At 40.6% G+C, this 25,902-nt stretch overlaps 3 protein-coding genes across 8 annotated transcripts in view; 1 reads left to right on the top strand and 2 right to left on the bottom strand.

The window, feature by feature from the left end:
* LOC129717457 (CAD protein) overlaps positions 1-1,191 on the bottom strand; it is a 107,199-nt gene extending 106,008 nt beyond the window's left edge. Inside the window, exons 1-2 of the mRNA XM_055667357.1 lie at positions 894-1,191; positions 154-581 (exon numbers count right to left, since the gene is read on the bottom strand). Coding sequence (XP_055523332.1) covers positions 154-565 — 412 coding nt within the window. The 5' untranslated portion in view covers positions 566-581; positions 894-1,191. The remainder of the gene's footprint in view (positions 1-153; positions 582-893) is intronic.
* The window catches only part of LOC129717460 (uncharacterized), a 50,515-nt gene that overhangs the window by 12,158 nt on the left and 12,455 nt on the right, over positions 1-25,902 (top strand). For 2 of the 4 annotated variants that reach the window (XM_055667362.1, XM_055667363.1), the window contains exon 1: positions 25,348-25,603. The exons of the other annotated variants lie outside the window; for them this stretch is intronic. The gene's annotated coding sequence lies outside the window, so the exon portion shown is untranslated. Of the gene's footprint in view, positions 1-25,347; positions 25,604-25,902 lie in introns of those variants that run through there. 4 annotated transcript variants of the gene reach the window in all.
* Positions 8,977-25,902, bottom strand: part of LOC129717463 (uncharacterized) — a 215,617-nt gene continuing 198,691 nt past the window's right edge. For all 3 annotated transcript variants that reach the window (XM_055667369.1, XM_055667370.1, XM_055667371.1), the window contains exons 3-8: positions 24,092-24,539; positions 11,976-12,189; positions 11,080-11,912; positions 10,552-11,021; positions 10,372-10,497; positions 8,977-10,310 (exon numbers count right to left, since the gene is read on the bottom strand). In XM_055667369.1, the coding sequence (XP_055523344.1) occupies positions 9,498-10,310; positions 10,372-10,497; positions 10,552-11,021; positions 11,080-11,912; positions 11,976-12,189; positions 24,092-24,539 (2,904 nt within the window). In that variant the 3' untranslated portion in view covers positions 8,977-9,497. The remainder of the gene's footprint in view (positions 10,311-10,371; positions 10,498-10,551; positions 11,022-11,079; positions 11,913-11,975; positions 12,190-24,091; positions 24,540-25,902) is intronic.

Genomic DNA, 25,902 nt, shown 5'->3' with positions numbered 1-25,902 from the left:
ATATTGCCGGCAATCAAAAAAGTACATTTCTAAAGTAAATAATAAGTATAACGTTTTTTTTTTTTGCAAGCCAGAGCAAGCATCAAGTTGGCGCTGACCTTTTCCCCGCTTGCAAACCACACCACATATAAATCAATGTTGCTAAAGACTCACCCAGAACGGTTCCATTTTCGCGTATCTTCTTAGTCAGCGCACGGGTATCGATGCCGCTGATTCCCGGCACCCGGTGCTTGCGCATCCACTCCGACAGGGTTAGCTTGCTGCGCCAGTGAGACGGTTCGTCGCAAATCTCCCCCACCACCAGCCCGGCCGTCCAGATCTTATTGTTCGACTCGAAGTGCCGCATCAGGCCCCACTCGTCGAGATCCTCGCCCGGGATGCCGTAGTTCCCAATCAAAGGATACGTCAACACCAGAATCTGCCCGTGGTAAGACGGATCGGTCATCGATTCCGGGTAGCCAACCATTCCCGTCTGAAAGACCACCTCTCCGTCGGAATCAACCGCGGCACCGAAGCTGTCACCGTGCACGATCGTGCCATCTTCCAACACTAGTGAGGCTGGCATTTCGCACCGCACAGACCTGGCATAGTAAACAAACAAAGTTAAATGACCTTCAAAATGTTGTAGCGTAAAATCATATGCTTTTTCATCCATTCATTCATGCATGCTTCGCAACAGTCAAAACAAAAATTAGTGTGTGTGAGTGTATGGGATAGTTTGTACACAACACTCAATTGGCTCAATTTATAACTCACACACACGCACGAACTAATGCGCACATTACTAACTGACAGTCGGTTTGTTTGATGAGAGGATACAAAGTAGGCGTCGGAAAAACGGGATAAAAACCGATACCATTGTTTGCAGAGTGCTTAAATGACTAATAACATACCACAAACCACGTGAAACAAGTCAATAAATCGTCAATATTTTCACACAGTAACCGTCCCGGACAGTTGACAACTCGATAGTTTTTTTCCCTGTTTTCAATCAAAACAGTCAAAAGTTCGCCTTTTTTTCGTTGGAAAATTTCACCAATCAAAGCGGCTCGACTCAACCCTAGAGGGGAACCGAAAAATTTTCAACAAAAACCTGCAAAGTGGGCGAAAATAGCACTTTTGTGGAAAACACGTGGCATAAGCTTCAGCGCGAGGACAACACTAGAAAACAGTTCCGAACCGGTCAATAGTCGCGATCGGACTGGACTGGAGGCAATCTGAGCCAAGCGAAGCGGCGGGCATGCAATAAAAAAAAGTACAGCAGAGAGAAGATGTCTTGATTTTACTTTGCTGGAGAACAGCTCTCGAGGAACTTGGAACCGGTCAGGTGCGGAAGGTAAGTGGATGGAGGATGATAGTGGAAAGATGCAACAGTTGGAAGAAGAAAAACAGCAGCAGGTATTGGAATCATCCGCAGATGAAGCAGTGAAATTCGATTCGAAGAAAAAACAACTTACATTGAGTCACGCGAAAGCCACGACAGTCAGTAGCAACCACTTGTTTGCGTTTAGCATGTGGTAGTGTACCGCACGCTGCACGTGCGTTGTTGCAAAAATGTTAAAGAGCGAGACAGTTTTATATGTTGCTGACAGCCCAAGAGAGGCGTTTTGCGTAACGCATAACCTGTAGGCGTACGTTGGCAGGGGCGTGCATAAGCTATTTTGAACGTCGTCGTTTCTAATTGATGAATTTGGGCTGCTGTCAAAGTAAAAAATTCAAAATTCAGTTCAGAAAAATAATCCAACATAAGTTCAGGATTTCGGAAAAACGCTTCCTAATGCCCAAAGGAAAAAATAACCAGAAAAAATGAATAAATAAGCTTTGGATTGCGGCCGCAAAGGCCAAGTCCAAAAATGATCTTTAATTAAGCTCAGCGAAGCTGAAAAAAATGTAAAAATGCGGAAAAATGCTTTTAAAGGACTAAAACAAAATATGAAAAAAATCCAATTAGACATAAACATCTTCTGAAAGCTAATATTCCAAATCGAGCTCGGATTTGCGAATAAACACTGCTTAGGCCGGAAAAGTCAAAAACTAATGATTCCAATTTGGGACCTAAAAAGAAAGTAACACCAAATTAATCTCAGAATTGCCGAAAAATGGCCAGAAAAACAACTTAAAAGAAAATGATTCCAATTTAAGCTCAGAATGACTAAAAACGTTTCTGAAGGCTAGATAAAATTAAAAAAAGTATGCATTCGAAGGTCAGAAGCAGGTTAACGAAGAAATCAATACTAGCTTTACGAAAAAAATCTTTTTTTTAAATCCCAGATCAAGGTTGCATATTCAATTTTGGGGTGTTTGCTCGCCGTGTGCCGATAGCTCGTTCCAAAAATGAAATTTTGTGAAACAATGTATAACGAACTTGTAGTCCCTAAGTAGTACTACAAGTTTGTCGAATAGTGCAATGTTCTAACTCTCATACCTGAAGTGTGAGAGCCCATATTCAGCGCAATATTCAGTCAATATTCGCGGTGATATTCACCGTTGGAGTTGCAGGCAGCCGTTATCGGTTGTAGGTCAATGAAAACACTCTGCACATGTCACAGTTTACCGATCATGAGAAGGGTGTTATGGACCGACTCGAAAACAGTACTCGCATGGATCAATTCCGATCACCGCCGCTACCGGCAGTTTGTGGCCTGTAGAATGGGAGAGATTCTCTCCAAAACTAATGCCAAAGATTGGAAGTGGGTACCCACGTGGCGGACGAGGCAACAAAATGGGGCAAAGGACCAAACTTGTACCCAGAAAGTCGCTGGTTTACTGGACCTCAGTTCCTAAGAGAAACAGAAGCATCTTGGCCACGGCAGTTTATAAGCGAAGAAACCCCAGAAGAACTGAAACCATGTATGGTACAATATATTGTGGTAAATGAAGTAATCGATTGGAGCCGTTTCTCTAAGTTTGAAAGAGTTTGGCGTGCAGTCGCATATGTACACCGTGCAATACAAAACATTCGTCGAAAGAAACAGGGACTACCACTTGAACAATGTTTTCTTACCCCGGAGGAATTCAATAGGGCCCAAGACACTTTATGGCTTCTAGATCAAAAACATGCGTTCCCGGAAGAAATAGAGCTACTGACAAAGTTCACTCAAAATGGCTTGTCGGTTTCAATAGGAAATCTATGTACGCACTGCAAAATAAGAAAAACGAAACAAGGCTTTTTTTTGTTAGGGAATTAGGATTACGTTGTCCATTGATATGAACTTTTGTAATATATCCCAGTCAATTGCTATACGTGTCCCTTTGCAAAATACAATGACCACTATTGTTGTGAGTGATCAGGTACCTGCACCGACACGCTCCCAGTCAGATAAAATATGGTTTACGAAGCCAATCACCTTTCCAGGATTCAGAGACCAAATCTCTTCGGGCTGTAAGAAGCCACTGCCAAGAAGTCTTGATCTGCGTTTAAATAATGCACCACAACTGCAAAGCAGATGTTCCGATGTCTCGCGTTCCGTATTACAAAAGCGACAGATATCATCCTGAACCCGGCCAATGTTCTTTAAATGATATCTACTCGGACAGTGCCCCGTTACTAGGCCGACATATGTACAAAGAGCTCTTTTGTTGAGCTCTAGGAGCTTTTTTGAATGGTTTTTGTTTGGTGTTATAAATCTTTTAGATTGGGAACACTTTTTGGCATCCAACCAATTGGTTGGATTGGCGTTTAAGCTCCATTTTCACTGCACAGTTTGATATTCCGCAGCAAAGTTCTGGGCCGATAAACTGTGAGTTAGATCCTCGTTTCGCAAGTTCGTCTGCCCTTTCATTCCCACCAATGCCACAATATCCTGGAACCCAGTATAAATTTACTGAGTTTGTTTGACACAGCTGTCGCAATGGGAGAATACATTCCCAGACAAACTTGCATGTACATTTATAACGCTTACGCAGGTATTAGACGACGCAAATATTTGCTATTTTTGGTACGATTTTTATTTGCACAAAATAAAATCTGTATCCAAAAACAGCAAATATTTGCTTCGTCTAATATCTGCTTAAGCATCAAGTGCTTTCAGCGCTGCTTGACTGTAAGAGAAAATACAAATATTTGCATAAGTAACCTTAGTGGAGATCGGGTAACCAACCCCCCGGGGACGTACGCGGCTGTTTCCCCATGTTAGGGGCGGCATACAACAGCGTTTGATTCGGAGCGGGCGGCTGAATCATGAAACGCGGTGTCTCGCCAGCTATATCAAAGACGGCAGCCCCGTCGCGAGACTAGGTATCGTAGCTCTAGTAAGGCAGCATACCGAATATTAAATACTACGAACAATCCAGATATAAATACGGAACGGAATAATCGGCATGGACCTAGGCGAACGAAAAAGGACAACGATTATTGGAAACTCGATACTTGGAATGTAAGGAGCTGCGGAAGGTGAATGTGAAGGTTGCAGCTATCCAGGAGGTGCGGTGGCCGAAATCGGGAGAACACGAATTCCGAGCAGTAGATCCTATTGCGGATACTTCATTCAAGTACCACATTAAGCTGAAAGAGGAGTCGGTTTCGTGCTAATTGGAAACAGATGAAGCGTGTCATTGGATGGAGGCTGATCAGTGACCGTATATGCGTGTTGAGAATTAAGGGCAAATTCTTCAACTACAGCCTAATAAATGTGTACGCACCGATCAACGAGGAACCCGATGACGGTAAGGAGGAGTTCTATGAGCTCCTGGAAAAGACATACAATGAGTGCCGAAGACTTTTTCCGCCCCGTAACTGGTAGGGAAAGCTTCCACTCTACTACGAACGACAATGGCCTGAGGCTTGTTAATTTCGCTGCAGCTAGGGGGATGGCTATATGTAGCACTTATTTTGCACGCCGGAACATACGTAAGCACACCTGGATGCACCCGAATGGAGAGCTTTGCTCTCAAATCGACCACGTTCTGATTGATGGACGGCACTTTTCAGACGTTACAGACGTGAGGTCGTCCAGAGGGCCGGACGTTGACTCGGATCACTATCTCGTAGTAGCCAAAATCCGCGCCCGGCTGTCCAACGTGTTGAAAGCCACGGCAACGAGGAGGATGCATCCACAGTTCGATCAGCACTACAGCACGAAAAGTGTCGGGTACAACTGCGGCAGCTGAGTCCAATGAGTGGTTTGACGCTGAGTGCCAGCGAGTGATGGAGGAGAAGAACCGCGCCAGGGGTTACATGTTGGCCACGGCTGTGACTCCTCAGAGCGTGGGTAGATATCGAGATGCTAGAGCCGCTGAAAAGGGACTCCATCGCTGGAAGAAACGGCAGCATTGGGAGCGTATTTTTGCGGAGGCGGAAGGTGCTTCTCCAGGCACGATGCGAGGAGCTTCTACAAGAAGGTCAACGGAATCAGAAATCGAAACGTGTCAGCCCCTGTCATGTGCAACGATAGGGAGGGGAACCTGATAACCGATAAAACAGAGGTGGCCAGGCGTTGGAAGGAACACTTCAGTGTGCTGTTGAACGGTGAGGGAAACAGTGGAGTCGAAAGGAGCAGGATGACTATTGAGAATGATGGTCAAGCTGTGGATCCACCATCCATGGACGAGGTGAAGAAAGCAGTGAAAAAGCTGAGAAACTGCAAGGCAGCCGGGAAGGACGGCATTCCCGCCAAACTCTTCAAAGTCGGGAGCGAACAGCTGCATCGTGCCATCCATCGGATCATGCTGAGAGTGTGGTCTGATGAAGAATTGCTCTCGGACTGGTTGGAGGGTCTCATATGCCCGATCTACAAAAAAGGCCATCGCCTGGACTGTAGCAATTATCGGGGCATAACTCTTCTCAATACCGTTTACAAAATTATCTCCCGCATCCTGTTCCACAGACTGAGGCCGTTGCAGGAGACCTTTGTTGGCGAGTACCGATGCGGTTTTCGAGGGGGACGCTCCACGACGGACCAAATGTTTACCTTGCGACAAATCCTCGATAAATTTCGAGAATTCAACTTGCAGACGCAGCATCTGTTCATAGACTCTAGGGCAGCGTACGATTCAGTTAAGAGAAATGAGTTATGGCAGATTATGCTCGAACATGGCTTCCCAACAAAGCTGATCAAGCTGATACTTGCCACCCTTGAAGGTTCTACATCAAGCGTCAGGATAGCCGGTGAGATATCGGACTCTTTCGTGACGTTGGATGGTTTGAAGCAGGGTGACGGGCTGTCGAACTTATTGTTCAACATCGCATTGGAAGGTGCGATACGGAGAGCTGGTGTGCAGAGAAGCGGCACCATCATTACGAAGTCGCACGGCTTCTCGGTTTTGCGGACGATATCGACATCATTGGTATCAACCGTAGAGCTGTGGAAGAGGCCTTCGGACCCCTCAGGAGGGAAGCTGCGAGATTAGTGCTTGTCATAAACTCTGCCAAAACGAAATACATGGTGGCTGGCAGAGTGTGTGGTAGTCCGTCGGAGGTTGGTGCTGCGATGGTGCTAGATGGGGAAACATTTGAAAGAGTCGACGAATTTATTTACCTGGGAACATTAGTGACATGTGACAACGAGGTTAGACGTGGGGCCTTTTACGGATTGCCTAATCAGCAGTCTGCAAATCCGTACTAAACTTGCACTCTATAAAACACTGATTCTTCCGGTGGCTCTCTATGGCCATGAATCATGGACGCTGGAAGAGGCTGATCGGCGAGCTCTTGGTGATTTTGAGCGTAGGATTTTGCGTTCAATCCTTGGCGGCAAACTAGAAAATGGTGATTGGCGCAGACGCATGAACCATGAAGTGTACCAGGCATACAACTCGGCGGATATAGTCAAGCAGATGAAACACGGCAGACTTCAGTGGACCAGGCATGTAGCGAGAATGTCGGATGAGCGTCAAGCGAAGGCTATATTTAGCAGGAATCCCGATAGAGGTCGTCGACTTCGGAGTAAACCCCGCACTCGTTGGATGTGTGCTGTCGACGAGGATGCACGCGAAATTGGTGTTGGGGGCGATTGGAGGATAGCGGCCCAAAACCGAGGGACATGGCGACGTATTCTGTATTCGGTACTTTGTCGATAAATCGGTCTGAAGCCTTAAAAGTATAAGTAAGAAATTTTCTAGTCACTGTCCCATTGCCGCTGAAATATCAATTCCAGGGTCGAAGATTCCTGCACCAGTTTTTGTACCTACTTTTGAGCCATCTGTGAAAAATATCGTTGAACCGAGACGGACATCAGGAACATCGACTTCCCAGTCTGTACGCGACGTTTCGCACACCTTGTAGGGAATAATATTCCCTACAGGGAAGAGGGGATATTATCATGATTATCCTGAGGTGCCATCCAGTCTCCATTCATACTCATCACTGGCCCTCTTTTGAAAAAGTCCAATATAGTCAGGTGACCCACAAGATCACCTGACAAGATAGTTTTCGTTCGTTTGAGCCTCAATGCACTCTTTTCTGCTTCTAGTTGCACGTATTCGTACAACGGCAACAGAAGAAGAATTGGATCAAGAGTTTTTGATGGGGTGCTGCTCATTGCTCCTGTTATAGCAATGCACGCAAGTCGTTGAACTTTATTTCTCTTTGTTCTGGCAGTGGATTCTTTGGTTTTCGGCCACCATACTAACGAAGCGTAGGTCAGTTTTGGATGTATAATCGATGTGAATATCCACATCACCATGTTTGGTCTCAAGCCCCACTTTCTTCCAACGGTTTTGAAGCATAATCATGGTCCAACCATAGCAAGGCTTAGTGCGTTTGTCAGACCTTTTTTTCACGTGGGCCTTGACTATTTTGGCCCTATCTAGGTGAAGATAGGACGTTCACTGGTGAAAAGATGGGTTGCCTTATTCACGTGCCTCATCATCTGAGCAGTACACTTGGAAGTAGTGCAATCACTCTCCACGAACTCATGCAGGATGGCTATTCGACGGTTTCTGGTACGAAGAGGATCGCCGTTGGAGATTTGGAGCGACAAAGGCACCAATTTTACCGGTACCAGCCGTGAGCAACAGCTGGAGGCTAATGAGAAGTCTGGTGGACGAATTCTGGCATCGCTGGATTAAGGAATACCTTCCTACAATTGCTTGTCGCCCCAAGTGGGCAGGAGATACGAAGGAGTGCAAAAAGGGGGACCTGGTGGTTATTGTGAACGAATCCACGCGTAATGGGTGGCTGCGAGGCAAAGTTTTATCTACATTGACAGGACGCGACGGACGTCGTCAAAACTCAGAATGGGGTGCTACGACGTCCTGTAATGAAGATCGCGATATTGGACATCCAGGAAACCAGCACACTGCATGAAAAAAATTGATAACGCTGACACACAGGAGATCAAGAACCAGCGTTAAGGGCCGGGGGATGTTGGTGCGCCTCTGCCCGTGCGAAATTCAATCTCAAACACACTGCTCACTTGAAGTCAATTCATTATATCGAGATCCACAATCTAAAATACCCTGCTCATTTATCGGCGATCACTTCCTCCTTATCAGCACCATTGTCTTTCACTTGCACTTTTTACTGCAAGGAAGAAACACGTTGTTCAAAATTTAGAAGTAAATTCATTTGAAAAATTGACTTATATTGTTAGTGACAGTATATGAAGAGACCAAAATTGTAAGTTACTATTAATTCAAAATTTTATGCTAAAAATTAATTGCAAAAAATAAATTTCAGCTTTTCGTCTAACCAAACCAAACTACGACGCCGCTAGAAAGAGGTCCGAAACTGTCCCAAAAGTCCTCAATGAGATCCACACATTTTCCAGCAAATTTTCGATCCATTCTAGGTAAATTCTGGCAGTAAATCATTCACCTAATGTAGATAGGATAAATCTCCACAATTTTTTCGTTTTTTATAAGCAAAAATCTGCTTTACGGTTATGTAGCATCATCCGGATAGAATCTGGAGTAAATCAAATAAGCAGTAATGGTTCTTAAACACTCCTCTGATGGATAATCACTACCTCCTTCCCAGGCAGCCACGAACTGTTCACTCTTGGCGCCGATTAACGTACGTCGCAGCGTTTAGGACACTGTTTGCTTTATTGCCTAAATTTGGGTTTCCGTTTTGGGTTTCGCATTTCTTAAGAAGCAGTCTAGGTTTTACGAATCATTGAGTAACGTAACGTAACAATTAACATTTAAAAATAACTTTAAAACAGCTTGGGTTTAAATTTTGCTCCAACTATAATACACCGGTTAACGTAACTCATAAAAAAAATAAATCATTCCCACGAGATGTCGAGGTTCCTAAAGCCGTGCACTTTTTAAACTCAACTCGAAGGTTTTTCTTTTTTACTATACATTTCAGCCGACGGCTGCGCAGTGAAAGTCACGATCGATGTCACTTCCGGGGCGGAAGAACGAATGGCCAATGAAGTAATGAAAAAATTACCTTCTCTTCTTTTTCTTCCGGGAAAGTTGGGACTTCGAGACTTCACACCGCCTTGGTCCTGCTGTGTTGACCCGAACGCACACACATACACGCGCAAACATACACACGTTTATAAGCTAAATATTTGCACATAATTTGATCACGCAGACCCTGCCGGAGGCTACACCGAGGCGGCAATAATTTCTCGGATCCATTGGCTATTGGATGTAATTTTATCGTACATTCGGGGCCGGGCAACTCCGTTGGGAGCACACGCTATCCGCCAGGAGGCAACCCCTACCAGGGCCCATTTCCGTTCGGTCGAGAGTAAACAAACGACGGGACTACCGGCGAACTCTTCTTCGCTGCAGTCCTGCTTGTGGTAGGCCGCTTCCGTGCACATGCTGTTAACGGTGGCGATCGAAACGTTCTCACAGGGTTTCATGTCGCTTATTTTAAGCTGAACTCGCTGCAGATGATCTCGCTGGCGGCTCCAGCCGAGCGTGTTGCAATTTGTCCACACGGACTGCTTCGGTTTGGGCGGCTGGAAGCTGCTTCCGATGTGGTTCAGGGGGGAAATGTAGTTGTTGGTTTGGGGGGAATTTTCCGGCAGGGGATACGCGTTCCGGGCACCGCTGACGGCACCAACGGCTTCGGCTTTCGGGATTTGATCGCCTTCGTCTGCGAATTCGGCTGCGAATTCGTTGATTGAGTAGCGAGTTGCTTCCGTGGCTTCGCCGTAGTCTTCGGAAGGGTCCTCCTCACCGGGTGTCTCGAAGTACTGGCGGTATTCCTTGATGCGTTTCCGCTGGCGTGCCTTAGAGAATCGTGCGGCGTGGGGAGTTGGAGTGACCAGGTCGCTCCGATCGATGGTTTCCTTCAGCGGGATGTCCGGTAGGCAGATAGGACGGACGAAGTCCGAGTAAACGACAGGGTTTTCTAGGCGCACTAATGCCGCCGTGCTGCCCTCGACCGGGGATTTCACCATACCAATCTGTGGGGGGAAAATTAATATGAGTAAAGGGGGATTCAAACTGCTTTTAGAGCATACTCACAATTCGTCGTCGTTGAGTCCAGGGAGCATTAGAAGATAATCGCACTGCACCAAACATGGCAATCCATGTCGCTTTGGGTTGGCCCTGGAAGCATGACTCCGTCGTCAAAACCCAATCAGACGACACCTGTAAGAATGTAATCCATCAAATACCACACAGAACTCATCGCAAGTAACTTACCAAAGTCCCATCGCAAACGTGCGTATCCGCACGGAACAGCGCTGCCAACCATGGCCAATCCCCAGGAGCGGCCATTTTGGACAGTCCCACATTTGGATTACTCGGCAGAGCCGACTGAACTCCGCACTCCAGCTGTCCGCAGCCCACGTACAGCGATTGCTTGCTCTGGCAGGTCGTTCGTACAAAGCTGATCTCCGAAGCTCGCGGGTCCAGCACTCGCACGTAGCTGGTGTTGGGTTCCGTATCATTTCGCACCTCCGAATATTCGACCCTTTCGTAGCCGAGCGCTTTGCACAGCGATTCAGCCACGGTATTACGCACGTACTCATTGGTCTCCATCCCAACGGAGCATAACTTTCCGGTGATTCCCTTCTCCGAGAAGACAGCGTACCCTTCCGAGTAGAAGCGAGGCCGGTACGGCACGATCGGTGCCGGGAACGTCAAATACGTTACCTGAGGTGAAATCGAGACTAGAAAAGCAAAAATTTATTAGATTATCTCGGGCTCGATCTGAAGGAAACCACTTACGACAATCCTTCTCATCACTCCCGTCCGGACAGTCCATCTTGCCATCGCAGCGAGCGTTCCGGGCGTAGCAAACTCTACCCCGGCCGCAGTAGATCGCACCGTACGGGCAGAAGGTGCACGTGTTCTCATCGGACAAATCCGGACAGTCAGCAACTCCATCGCACAACCGGGACGAGAGAGCGTTGGATTGCAGCTCCGTTGCACAACCAGGACGACTGTGGCAAGACTGTATTGCCGTGGACTCCGGAAACCGTTCGCAATCCATGTACTTCTTGAACCGCTCCGGCAGTCGATCGCCGCACCCATTCCAGAACGCCTGACAATACTGGCGGCATATCTTTCCCGGAGTCGGTTCCTCAATACGGCGATATTCGCACGGGGGTTGCAACAATCGGCAGATGAAGTCGAATGCCTGTCGGAAGCATTCGGCATCCACCAGCTCACGGAACGATATCAGGTCGGCTTCGACTTCCTCTACCGATCCGTGGCCGAAGATGTTCGGATAGGTGGTAAAGTTGTAACCTACCGAGCGGCAGTAGCTGAGACGCAGTGGTTCACACTTTCGAGGTGGTCGCATCGTGGTGATAATCTCGTTGATAACATCATCTTTACCACCCAGCGGAGACGAGGAAGTTCCTGGAATATCGTCAAACTGTCCGAGCACTTCCTTGATGATCAAACTGGACGGATCGATGGTTAGGTTGCGCAGGTAGCGAGGATGATCGGACGTTATCTCTTCCATCAGAATCGAGTGAAGGTCGGCGGTGGATACCAGATCCGCATACGGGTCAAAATACATTGCAAAGTGTAGCGTCACGTCCTCGCCTTCGTTGCTGCGTGGAAAAATACAAAATTTAGTGATTGACTCCATCGTAAGATTTAAAAAAAACACTTACCCATCCAGGGCGAGGATCTCGCTACCCTCGTACGGTTCCCGTAGGTCAGATCGTCGCATAATTAGGTTGATTCGTTCTCGGTAGTCTCGCGCCCGCTGCTGAAACCGGCTTGAGTTTTGATCGGCCAACTCCGGAGTCCAGTGATCACCCTCGACAACCCGCAGCCGCCCACGGAATATCCGATCCGGCAGAGGTTCCGGTCGCAGGTAGGTGTCTGTGAAGGAAGATAGATTTTCGAATGAGGAATTGTTGGTGCAAAAGAGTATAAAATATATGACCAAAGGTTTGAATAGAATGCCAAAGTTAGGGATGCACGAATATATCTAAATCATAAGCACCTAAGAGCGCAAAGTTTTGAAATCTAGAAAATCCAAGTTTCTATAATCATAAAATCGTAAAATTCTATAAATAAATAATCGTAAGACCTGAAAAATTCTAGATCGACGAAATTCTGCATTCCGAGGAGCTTGAGCTTTACGATCGCACATTTTCTGCTCCTTCGTAATCGATCTGAGCTAGTGAAGTTGCACAAGGAACCACGTATATGGCTACTTGAGATTAGTTCGCCATCTTCAGGGTACAACAATCCATTGACGACCGCTTTGTATGGATCGATAACGGCGCCGGCCACGTCCTTACGATCGTTGGGGTAAGGAAGGCGGTTGTAAGGAAGGAGGTGTAACAGCCGTTGTTGGCAGGGACCGAGTTCCTCTGCATCTCCACGACTGCGACGGAAAGGAAAGGTTGTATCACCGTGGAAAGTGACAGCTAGAAAAATCACAACAAATAATCCACAAAACTACGCGAAACAATTTCTAGACTTACAACCACTGTAAGCTGTTGAATAAAGTATTATTCACATGTTTTAAATTAATAAAATATGATAATGATTCTTCTGGTTCAAATTCTTGGATGTCGTTTACTCTGGTCTATTCTGTAATGGTAATGAGTTCCCCTGGAGGCAATGTAAATATGATCGAGTATATACAATTCGACATAAGCGATGAGGTAAATAATATATAAGTGAGTTGTAAAACGCGATATAAAATCCTCAAATCTCGATTCATAGCTTTCCACAGTTGAAAATGTCAAATTTTAAACATAGAACGTACAGAAAAGATATATAGAAAAGCACAGAGTTTGCACTCACACTTGCCCAACTTCTCTGGCCGTGCGGTTTGCAATTGTAAAACGTGGATGAATTTATCACCCCCATGCTAGAAACACTCTGATTTTAACTAAAACTTCACAATTACCACGTGAATAAAACAACTAGGATCACGTCTCTTCATTTTGCAGCAAATGTGTCCGCATAAATCACTCGAAAATCGAAAAATTTAACGGAGAAGTTTCAAAGCCCGTACTATCAGTTGGCAGTGCTGCCAGTTCTCCTCCCACCAAATTCTGCATTCCGAGGATCATATAAAATAAATCCAAAAATTTCAATCAGTCGGCATCCGTAAATTACGTAACGCTCATTAGGGGAGAGGGGATATCCTTGCGGTAAGATCAGTGTTACGTTATTTTTATGGGGGGGTTAGTGTTGGCGTTACGTTTCGTTGCATATGGGCGGATGGGGGTCCAAAACTAAAATTAATATTTCAATTCGTGAAATTTTGAAAATCAATCCCTGAATTCACATAAACCTAAAGTCAAGAGTTTTCTATTTCAAGTATTCTTAAGTTCCAAAAATTTTAACATAATTAAGTTTTCAAATTGCAAAAAGTTACAGTTCCAAAGTCCGCGTTAGAAAAACGAGTAAATTTCGAGATCTACGTAAAAAATAAAGGTTGCTCGGTAGTACGCCTCCATGTGGCGCAACCTGAATAACGCCTAGTTATAGCATATACTTGGGCGTCTGTTCCCATGTCAGGAGCGGCTCAGAACAGCGTCTAAACGGAGCGTGCAGCTGAACTCGAAACACGGATTTCTTCAAGATGTCAGTGGAATGGGGACCTTGGGCCCACAACCTACTGTACCAGAATAAACAAAAACGTTACGGAAAATTAAATAAAAAATCGATCAGGTTTATTGGCGAACACGAATTGGAACAGGACAAAAAACGAAAAAAAAACTTTGACCAGCTCAATCACGAAAACTCAGGCATAGAAGAGTTCCAGATAAGCCAATCCCAAGCTCAACGGCGTCTTGTCAGACCCTACAAGGGTCTGAAGCAGAAGAGGCAGACCCAGAGGCTCTTGGCAACGCAGTCCGACCAACGATATTCAGACTGTCAACGACAACTTTTCCGGCCGCCACACACTGTTTCCAAAGCTGCAAAAACGTGATCGAATTCATTTTGACCCAAAAAACTTGATTTAAGAGCCATAGTGTCTTCAGCAAAGTTGTTCCATTAATTATTCTTCATGTTATAGAAGCTACAGTTTTGTGATCAATCCACTTAACAGTGAAAAGCGAATTTTACTTTTTTCATTTTTTCATATAAAAATTCATCGTGTTTGGCAAAGTTGTTGCACATATCATAAGAGACAACTTTGTCAGAGACACCATACTTCTATCTGCCTATTTTAATGGACTTATATGGAGTTTTTTACAGATTGCCACTAAAAATCAGTTCTTTCGATATAACTTTTGGTTGTGATTTACTACAATTTTTCAATGTTCTATAATATTGTTTCCTATACTAAAACAAACAATTTCTTCAAAGGTAGTTTATTTTTATCTACCATATTTTTTTAGTTATTGACGATATCTACTTAAATAATGCACTAATTCACACTAATTACTTTTTTACTCAAAGAAAAATTGAGTTTGGAGCCATAGTGTCCTCAGCAAAGTTGTTTTGTTAATTATTCTTCATTTTATGAAAGCTAGAATTTTGTGATTAGTCCACCCAAAAGAGAGAAACGAATTTTATTTTTCTCATTTTTGCATATAAAAATCCAGGAATGTTTTAGCATATTTTATAACAAACAACTTTGTTGAAGACACCATATTTCTATCTGCCAATTTAAATAAGCTATTGTTAAGATTCCTTTAGATTGCCCCTAAAAATATTTTTTTCAATATAACTTTTTATAGTGATTTTCTAAAATTTTTTAATGTTCTGCAGTGTTTTCCGGTATAATAAAACACACGAGTTCACCGAAGGAAGCTTATTTTTATTTCTTTTATTTATTTAGTTATTGAAGATTTTTATTAAAATAATGCACCAATTTACTTACAGATATAAACACAGGAGACAGCGAGCGACAAATGCCTATATCTGGATTGAATGATGTTTTAGTTATACTTTAATATAGAAATGGTTTAGTCTGCAGATATTTGCAGATTCTGAAGATATCTGTTGGTAAATTATTGCATTGTTCTAATAAAAAACGGCAATAACCAGAGAAATATGTGAGATAAAAATAAACTTGCTTCGCAGACATTGTTTGTTTTGTTATAACTAACAACATTGTAGAACATTGGAAAATTATAGAAAATCACTATTGAAAGTTATATTGAAAAAACTGATTTTTAGTGGTAATCTGAGGAAAACTCTACATAAGTCCATTTAAATAGACAGATAGAAGTATGGTGTCTTCGACAGAGTTGTTTCTTATGATATGTGCTACAACTTTGGCGAACACGATGAATTTTTATATGCAAAACTGAGAAAAGTAATATTCGCTTTTCACTGTTATGTGGATTAATCACAAAATTGTAACTTCTATTACATGGAGAATAATTAATGGAATAACTTTACTGAAGACACTGTGGCTCTAAAATCAAGTTTTTTGGGTCAAAATAATTTCGATCACGTTTTTGCAGCTTTGGAAACAGTGTGCGCCAGGTGACGGCAAAGGCGGGTAATCCTCGGTAATAGAGATCGCTTAATTCACCCCTTTAACTCGTCGAAGACACGGTGGACCAGGACCGTCAAGTTTGTAAGTAATTAAAGACAAGAAAAAAAATCGCATAAGTTCTGAAGTCCGCGTAAAAAATCAGTGATTTGTTCACTAATCGTAAAAAAACTTAAATGCTAAAATCTGAAGTTTTCTAAATCTGAGAGCTAACTATAAAATTTATTTATTTTAATTTTAAAAAGATTCTTAAATCCCAAATTTCAACAATGCTAGAATATTGAAATCCTGAAATCCAAATCCCAAAATACTTCAGTCTAAGAAGCCAATTATTTTAAATATATAAGATCTTTGTATTCCAAAATTTTAAATGTTTAAACGCAAAATTTTTGGAGCATGAGATCTAGAAATCCTAATTCTAGAATTTTTAAATCCTAGAATCCTAAAATTCCAAACCCCTTATGTCATGGAATCCCGAAATAAAACAATAAAGAGTCACATGATTCCAGAAATGTCTGCAATCTAAGATTTAAATTCGTAGCATCAAAACATAATAACTGATAAAATAAACACAAACGAATTCAAATCAAAAATTCTTAAAATACCAGTCTAAAAAATTAAAATCCCAAGATCTTCATGGAAATCATTGAACTTCATCATCTAAAAAAAAAATACTAAAATCGTATCTATAGAATCTATCTTAAATCGTCTCCATTAAATCGTGATATTCTAGAATCCTCGTATATCGAAAGTATCAAAAAACTAATCCTGAAACATATCCAACATCCTGAAAAAGCTAAAATTAATAAATCTTCAAAGTCGAAAATCCCTAACCCTATGATTGCTACTATCTTGAATTCCTCAAATCTGAAAATTTTGAAATTTTAAAAATATAACGAATATAAAATCGAAGAACCATCAAACTCTGAAACCCATAATCAAAAAATTTAAAGCGTAGAATCTAAAAATTCGTTTGTGCCGTAAAATCAAAAGTTAAAAAATGCAAAATAAAGGTACCCAAAATCCATTAGTTTTCAAAATTGATTCCTGAGTCAAAAATCATAAATCCTGAAATGGAATGTTTCTGAAATGCCAAATATGTTAAAACCTTAACCACCAAGTTTTCGAAACTGAAAGTTTTGAAATTCTCCAAAAATCTTTTATTTCTACTATCTTAACTCCAGTAATCTCAAAATCTTAGTTTCTAAAAATGTTATAACTCTAAAATTTAAAGTCAAAAAACGACTCTGGAGTCCGCGAAAGAGATGCATTAAAAGCAACTTCAATGTACTTAAATGCTGATATTATTCAATATTAGAATCCCAAACTCTCGAGAACTAAAAGTTCTGAAACTTATCAAATCCAGAATTATGAAATCCTATAACTCTCAAATTTCTAATTTCTAGTATTAAAAAAGCAAAGCCTTGGTGCTACATTTCGTATCGGAACTCGACCTTCTGTTTATTATACACAGACTTCGCAGCCAACTGTTAAGTGTATAGGGCAATTGCGGGGCTAGCGCTACGATCCTACTGACACTAACAGTCTCTCCCGAGCCGAGACTCGAACCTACGACGACTGGCTTGTTAGGCCAGCATCGTACCTCGAGACCAGCTGGGAGAGGCAATTTCTAGTATTATAAAACTCATATATTTTGAGATTTACCAGTAAAAAAAAATTCAAATATCTTGAGATTTACCAGTAAAATATCGTTAATTTCCTTAATTTAAAATTCAATAATCCTAATTTTAAAATTCAATAATCAAGGAGCCAATCAAATGCAAAATATTTTAAAAATTCAGACACTCTTGAATATTAACATCCCAGAACCTCAAAGTCCTTGAATCCTACAATACAATGTTAAAATTTCAAATATGCAAAACTTCACACCCAAAATTCTGAATTCTGAAATTCCTGAACCTACCCTGCAGTTCTTCTGTGATCGAAAAAACATAGAATCTTCAATTCCCAAAATCATGAAATCCAAATACATTAAAATTCTGCAATTCTGAAACGATGCAATCAAAATTTCTGAAATGGTAGAATATTGAAGTCTTAGAATGCTTGAATCTCAAAATCTAAAATTCGTGAAATTCAAAGACCTGAATTTTATAAAAAACATACAATCCATGGAACGACTAAATCCATAAATGCTACAAATCGATTATTTCACAGTCTTTAAAATCTTTTTTTTTTTTTTGAGTTTTGGGATCCCAAGATATTACATTCCGATAGTGAAAATTTTAAAATTCTATAATCATAAAATCAAAGAGTCCTTATAATAATCATATAATGAAATAGAAAAAAAATCAAAAAAATTTAATTATTGAATATAAACTTTTAAAGAACCCGTATAATCCGATGAATCGTGATTCCTTGAATCCGAAATTAAAATTCTAGAATACTTATTCTTGAAATTTTGAAGATTTAGCTCTGATAAAACATAAAATCATAAATTTTCTAATTCAAGTATTCTTGAGTCCCAAAAATTTTAACACAATTAAGTTAGTTTTAGTTATTAATTACGGTTTGCACGGTAGTTCACCTCCACGTGGTGCACCCTCGATAACGCTAATTACCTGCCAAACATTCGGCGTCTGTTCTTCATGTTAGGAGCGGCTCAGAACAACGTCTGATTCGGAGCAAGTAGCCGAACTCGAACAAAGTTATATACCAGGTTAAGAAATTTTCATAAATACCTATGATTTGTGGTATATAAATTATGAATAATTGAACTTATCACTACCTCCGCCACTGTAGGTCTAACATTATTATAGTCTATCCAGTATTAAATTGATAATGAATATTCTTGACTGTAACAGAAGAACTGTGGAACTGTAAGAACGTACGACTTTTTTCTCTTCTTCCACCTCTATTTCCTTGTGCTTGACGGACAGATCCCCAGATCCCTGGGTAACCGGTGTGGCAGCAACGCTCATTCGGAGGTGATCCACAACTCCACTGTCAGATTCTACAGTTCCACCACCAGATAGAGTAGGGCTCGATAAACGGCATGGAGTAACCTACAGCAGGTTTCCGTTGATCGTTGTCTGCGATATGTCATTCGAGCATGGTCCATATAAAATTTTTATAGAAAATATATGGGCAGTTGTCCACGGAAGGAGAGGGGGGGGGGGGTTAAAATCGTTAAAAATCTATCCACGTGGAATGTGGATGGCCCCTAAGCAAGTACGCAGAAAATTAATGATTCATGTAAACTCTGAAATTCTTGAAGAAAACTTCACCGCCTGCGAATAAAAACGAAAATCAGTAATCAGGTATAATCAGTGAACAAAAAATAAAATATTCCCAAATCTCGAAATCCTTTTCATACAATTAAAGGAACTTAGCAAACCTAAAATAGTAAAATACTTCTAAATTTAAAATCTGAAGTTTTTAAAATATAAAAGCGAACCTTAAAATGTTCTTAATACAATTTTGAAAATGATTCCTGAATCCCAAAAATGCTGGAATTTCGAAAGCCAGAAATCCAAATCCCAAGATACTTTAGTTTTTGAAGCCAGTAACTCAAAAAATATAAAATCATTGAATCATGAGATCTACAAATCTACAAACTCTAGAATCTAGAAGTTCAGACCTCTTGAGATCTAAAACAAGAAATAATTTCGAAAATCCCTATTCTTTTGAGCCGTAAATTCGAATGTTAAAAAACGTGAAACACAAGCATCCAAAATCCAAAGCTCTGGAATTATGTAAAACTGAAATCATAAATCCCATTAAGATCAGTCTAGAGTTTCAAAAAATTTTCGTTTCTAGAAATTTAGAAGTTCTGAATCTGGGATGGAAATATATTTTTGATTTCGAGATTTCGAAGTGACGAAATTGAATTTTTAGGGTTTCAAATAGCTTGCATTTAAGGATATTTCACCAATATTCGACAGTCTATGTAACTTGTTAAGTTTGCCATCCTTCTTCAGTAAATGTTCGAATTTCATCTATTAATTTTTATCATGTTTTCCTGCTCACCATCATAAGGGCATCTTCAGCGGTGGTCCAAATCGTTGTTTTGTTTTATTTTTTTTGGAACAAATTCAAACTCACTGCTGCACTGGTGTTGTAAGTTTTGTTTTATACCAGATCTAAACTGAAAAATTTTGGAACTGATATAGGTTTTGATATGTTTTTGTCACTTTTTGGAACAAGAAATAGATCGTTCTATAACACAGGTAAAATGTCATATTTTAATTGAATAGCTCATTTTTAGGTATTTCTATATAAGCTTAGCGTGCATTGTGGGATAAACTAAACAAAGATTTTTCACATCAATTCCACAATTCATTTTTGTGGTTTTTCGGAAGAAAAGTTTTGTCGTTCTTGGCTGAAAAAAACTAAAGACTTCATCAAGGAAACCGACCAGCAAAACGGAGAATTCTGAAAAGCCGTGAAAGATTACACTCATACGTTGGCTTTCTAGCCTTCGTTAACTGCCTCAATTGTAGTGGAACTACCAACACCGATCAGTCTCAAGAAGCCAGAAAAATGTACCCCGAAGACACTTTCAAAATGCAGGCTTGTTACAATATCCTCAGAAACGAGCCCAAGTTTGTAGAACTGCAAGATTTTAAGATCTAAGAAATAGATGGAACGAAAACGAAAGGCGAATATCTCCGCGATCAAATGTTTTTCCTCCGAAGCCCACTTGCAGCAATAATTTTTCGATCATACCAATCCTTCCTGAGAAATGTCACTGACGTTTAGCTCAAACCGTTAAATCCATAGTCCCGTGGATATAAAGTGTCTTGTCAAAGTAATCATTTAATGTGCGTAAAGATTATTTAATTCCTGTTTGTTGAATATGGAGCACTTTATATTATAACGAGTCTCATGGGAAACTGTAGCATTGGGTTTTGAATTGTTGACGGGTGACAGATGTCAGCGGTTTAAAACAATAAAATATACATTACTGGTGCGAGAAACGCGAAGTTGGTCTATTTTAGCAAGTTCTATTCAGGTTTTTCTGGTGTAAATCTAGTATAAAATTTTTCCAAAAATAGACCACCGCTGAAGATGCCCTAAGTTAACTTTCACAGTTCCATTTTTTGTCAATCCATTTACGGTTCGGACATCATTTCAAATAAAGGATTGAGTTACTAAGTGAAATAAAAGCCGATTTACAACACATACGACAGGACTTTACAATTTTATTATATTTTAGAATGTCAGATAGTTTGAGTATGATTTTGAGATGCTCAAATTTTAGGAGTTTTGATTCAGGATCTCACGATCTAGGATTTGAATTTAGGGATTCCAATGTTTTTATTGTTGGATTCTGCTTTTAAAAATTTCGGGTGTATTTGGTTTGAGGACTAATAAATCTAAGTATTTTTACATATTTTTGGGGTTTTGAGCTTGAAAATCAGAATTTTTAAATTTTGGATCATTGGAGTTCAGGTTCTAGATTTCCAAAGTTTTCTATTGATTTAATTATTTTCAGGATTTTGGCACTAATACCGTTTGGACTCAAATTTAGAACAGTCTTTAACTTCGAATACTTCGGAACAACAATCAAACTATTATAGCTAAAGTAATCAAAAGTATGATTATTATATACCATTCCGTATCTTGGAATGTCCTTTACCCAGTGATGTATAGCTCTTCACTGTAGGACCACTTGCCAGGAAACTAGCAGGCGTTTAAAAAAAGTGACAGTTTTGAGAGGTTTGCCTATCTATCTCTTAGTGATTACATTGAAGTGTTCGGAATTTGAATCGAAGCCGAGTTCTCAATTTCAGTTAATTCAATGAGCAAAACTTGTTTGAATCTATACAAATAGCACTTAATTCCAACAAAAATAAAATAACCAACATGTTAAACCTTTGAGGTCGACGAGAAAATTAATTTTTCGTTGATTTTTTAGTGCAAGAAGTGACATCATAGCTTAAGTGTTCGAAATTTGATGCAGTACGGTACATATTTTCTCGGAGTTCTGCAAATTGGGATACGAAGATTCTGAAAATTCACGAATTCAGGATTAGAGAATTTTTGGATTGCGCCACTCCACATTCTAGATAGATTTAGATTTTTTATGACGTCTTTGGTATAAGACCTTTATATTTGAAGGGGTTTCGGAAAATTTTGGATTTAGGGATTTATGATTTCATGACTTTGGGATTGAAAGAATCTAGAACCTTAGGACCAATGATTTTTTGGTTATTTCATTTCGAGAAGTTTCAATTTTTTTTACTAAAGAATTCCTAGATTTAAGATTTTATGAATTGTGGATTCAAGAGATTTGATTCTAAGAAATTTTGGCTTGAGAATATTATAAATTCCAACTATTTAGCATTTTAGTACCCACAGATTCCGTAGTTCACGATTTAAAAAATATTCAAAATCTGGGTAAAATATAAAAATTCTGGAATCCTGAAAATAAGCGATAAAACTTACAAATATGAAATCTCTTAGAGTATAATGAATGAAAATGTCAAAATCCTCATATTTTGAGATCCTTGAATTTTATAATAGTAGAGCAGTGGTTTCCAACCAGGGGTCCGTGGCCAGCAAGGGGGCCGCGAAAATCCTTTTACCAAAAGCCCTGAACTTTATACACTTACAATTATAGCTTCATAAAAAATAATTTACATTCAACAAATCGATAATTTTACAGTCTTATAGTCTGAAAATTTGAATATATAAAAACTTAAAATCTTTTAATCAAATTTTCTGTTGGCAAATAGAATTTCATCCCAAAATTCAAACCAGCTTTTTCAGTTTTTACACAAATAACTACAAAAAAAACTAGAGAGCTGAAAATCCAGAATCCATAAATCCTCATTTTCGAGGACATAAAAATTCAGCAATGCCAAATCTTCAAAATTTGGAGATGCTAAAATTTTAAAATTTTAAATTTAAAACTTCTGATTATAAAAATTGTTGAATCCTAGAATTTTGAAATCTTAAATCACAGATTCCAAAAACCGATGAAATAGAATCTCAAAATTCTCAAACTCTCAATGGTGGATGAAAATCGTAGTTGAAAAGAACGAAAAATGGTCCCTTGTTTTAATTTTCACATTATTTGTCACCTCAATCATTAAGGGGTAAAATCCACAAAAAAAATTGTTCTATGTCATTTCTTTATTGGCTTAAATCATGTTAAAACTATCCTAGAATCAAAATCTACATCGCCCAAGTACTGATCTAAGCTCAAAATTCGTTTAAATAAATTTTTACCGAACAAGTTTTATGCTCCAAAATAACATTTTTCGTTTTTTTTTGGAGATGCCCGTTTTTCTTCTTATTTCAAGGCTTCGTAAACTAGCAGAAGTTACCTATGATCGTTATCATGTTTCAAATTTGAAGTATAGAGGTCGCTGCATTAAGCTTCGACAGTTATAGCGTCTCTACAGCATAGGTTTACTCACAGTTTCCCTTTGTTTAGTCGTTCAGCCGTTCTCGTTGTGTATGTTCTTTTTTCGAGCTTTTCAATACTTTTCCACTGTGAGTTATCTTCAAAAGTATTTAAATATGAGTAAAAAGTTTGAGTTTTGCGTGGGATCGGACGCCAACCGCGTCAAAGTCGCTGAGCATCGCATGTCCGATATCGCGAAAGAGGCTAGGCGCAGCCTCACATCAGATAACAAAAAGGAAGAGGAAAATAAAGCCCAGGAAGGACAACTTTACGGCGCAGGGATAGCTGACTGAAGACAAAAAAAATATTAGGGGCTTTATTATTGCGATTCTTAAGATTTATAGCATTTTGAAACTTTAAACGCGTTTTTCTCAAAACCATGTTTTCAAAATCGGCGAGCAGTAGAACAGAAAAAGTTTACATCCGATTTACTTGAAATTTTACTGTAGCTTCTTTATTAGATTATCTTGTGAAGTACAAACGATTTTAGCGATTGATCAACAACAACAAAAGTTTTAAACAACTAAAGTCGATTTTTTTTTGTCGAAAAAGAATTTGTTTTCCAAACCGTTGCCATTTTGCAAAGAAATATTATGAAAATATAATCATGTGTACATCACTAGCGACACTTATGTAGGTAAAGAAAGAATTTTTGTTTCGGTTATAGGTGGCGTTGGGCACGACTTCTACTGCTCGCCGCGGAAGAACTTAAAAAAAAGCGGTTCACGGCAATCGCTGCACATATATTATTTATATACCCAACATCTCAAATGTCCTTTGAAAAAATCATGAAAAAAGCCTTGTTTTTTTAGCATTTGGTGGATATTACCCTTTAATTTTAGCAAACACTGTCGAATGGATTCTGAACCAAGCAATATAATCGTTTTAAAACATTGTAAACTGTTTCAAAGTTTCAATGGTTTCCTTGTTTTACTTACATCCCACGTAAACGACCACACCGGCAAACAGCAGTATCAGCAAAAACCCGGCAATCAACGCACAGCCGCACTTCTGATTGTCGCCCAGCTTCCGCCGGGTGAACCGTATATCGGAATCACTCGACAGAACCGAATCGGCCCGGCTACTCTTGGAGTTCCGATGGTGATGATGGTGGTGATGATGATGGTGAGCCTTGTGCTGTTGTAATCCGTTGGCTCGCAACTGCTGCTGCTTCGACTGGCTGCTATCCGAGTTGGACCGGTGCTTGCGGGACAACTTATCCGTCGGACTGGATCCGACCAGATCCAGCTGGTTCAGGTGGCTCAAGTGGTTGTGGTGATGGTGCAGCGGGGGCGGCAACTCGTCGAAGTAAGGCGGCTCATCTTCCGGGGGTGGTGGCGGTGGCAACGAATCGCAATCATCCGATTCGGGATATTTCGTATTTTTCTGAAATCGAGACAAAAAAAATGCAACATTAACAAACAACTTCCGATTAGGTTGTTCATTCAACGGACAGGGAAGTTAGCGGAGAGACCTCTAATCGCCAGTCCTGCACGTTTCTAGCTACACGTGAGCGGTGAATCGTTACTTGTTCATTTTCTTTTCCGGCGCGACGAAGTGAACTTCATTGTGCAGTTCAGTAGGCCGTGCATACAACAACAACAGTTGGTTTCCCGGTTACGAGTGAAAAGCTGTCAACAATCGTGATTCGACTGGCCTGGAGAGGACTGAAACAACGCCAAAAACAGCTCAGTTCTGGTGCAAATTAACTAGATCACACACTGTAATGTTTTACGTTTTTTTTACTGTCCTATCGATGAACGATTGATTACACCTTAACCAGTAAGCCGCCCTGTCGGAATTCAAAAACAAAACTCAAAAACCAGTATGTGTAATCAACTGTTTCGTCTTGTCCCGGTCGGTTGGTTCGATCGGACCAAACAAGCCAAGAGTTACGCGTTGTGCGGCCGTCCATCGCATGGCGGAACCAACCGATGGACGTTTGTTTGACGGTTAGTTGGGTAACGTTACGATTCTGATTTGCTTGGGCCAGATTTCTTCCTACCTACAGCTAAACTAAGTTACGATCGAATCGCACATCAGTTTTCTGCGACACTGGCCACACTTTCGTTGTAGCGCTCTGCACGCTACTGGGTGAGTAATGTTGGGAGAATTTTTATCACTTGTCAACTGCGCATGCGCGGTCGCTCTCAAGTGGCGCAGTGCTCTTCTTGGAATTAACTAAATCAAAACAAACTTAGGCAAGCATGCTCTGCTGTCGTTCGGTGGTCAATTTCGGAGAACTCCTTTATCGTCGTTTCTTAATCGTTTCAAAGTGGCAAACTGTGCTGATAATACTTCATTTTCGAATCAATGAGTCTTAGTAATGGTTCTTTAGTTTAAACAAAAATCAATCGTAGATGAAACTGATTGCAGAAGTGTAGCTAAAAAGTTTTCTTTTCAACGTTCAAGCTGTGTATCAATGTGTAGCGGTATTTTGATAATCTTGTGTAAGTATTGAAATTTTGCTTTAAGTGGTTTTCATTGATACTTATTTGCGGAGTGTTTCGTTTAGTGAAGATAACGTTTGAAATCGTGAAAAATCCTTTTAACAAATCGCTATCGGTATCGGTGTGGTAGACAACAAATTCATGTAGGGTAAAAGACCTATTTTCGGCCTATTAGGCGAAGCGTTGAATTATTTTAGGCAACACAAAACTAATTGTCAATTCAATAGTAACGTGTTTCACATCACCTTATTCACGAACAATCTGTGAATAAGTAAATGTATTTCGAAAATTGCCAGACG

This window comes from Wyeomyia smithii, chromosome 1, assembly GCF_029784165.1.
Source record: "Wyeomyia smithii strain HCP4-BCI-WySm-NY-G18 chromosome 1, ASM2978416v1, whole genome shotgun sequence".
NCBI classification, from domain to species: Eukaryota; Metazoa; Arthropoda; class Insecta; order Diptera; family Culicidae; genus Wyeomyia; species Wyeomyia smithii.
Note: the sequence above shows the minus strand (reverse complement) of the source record. Positions and strands in the feature narration are given on the sequence as shown.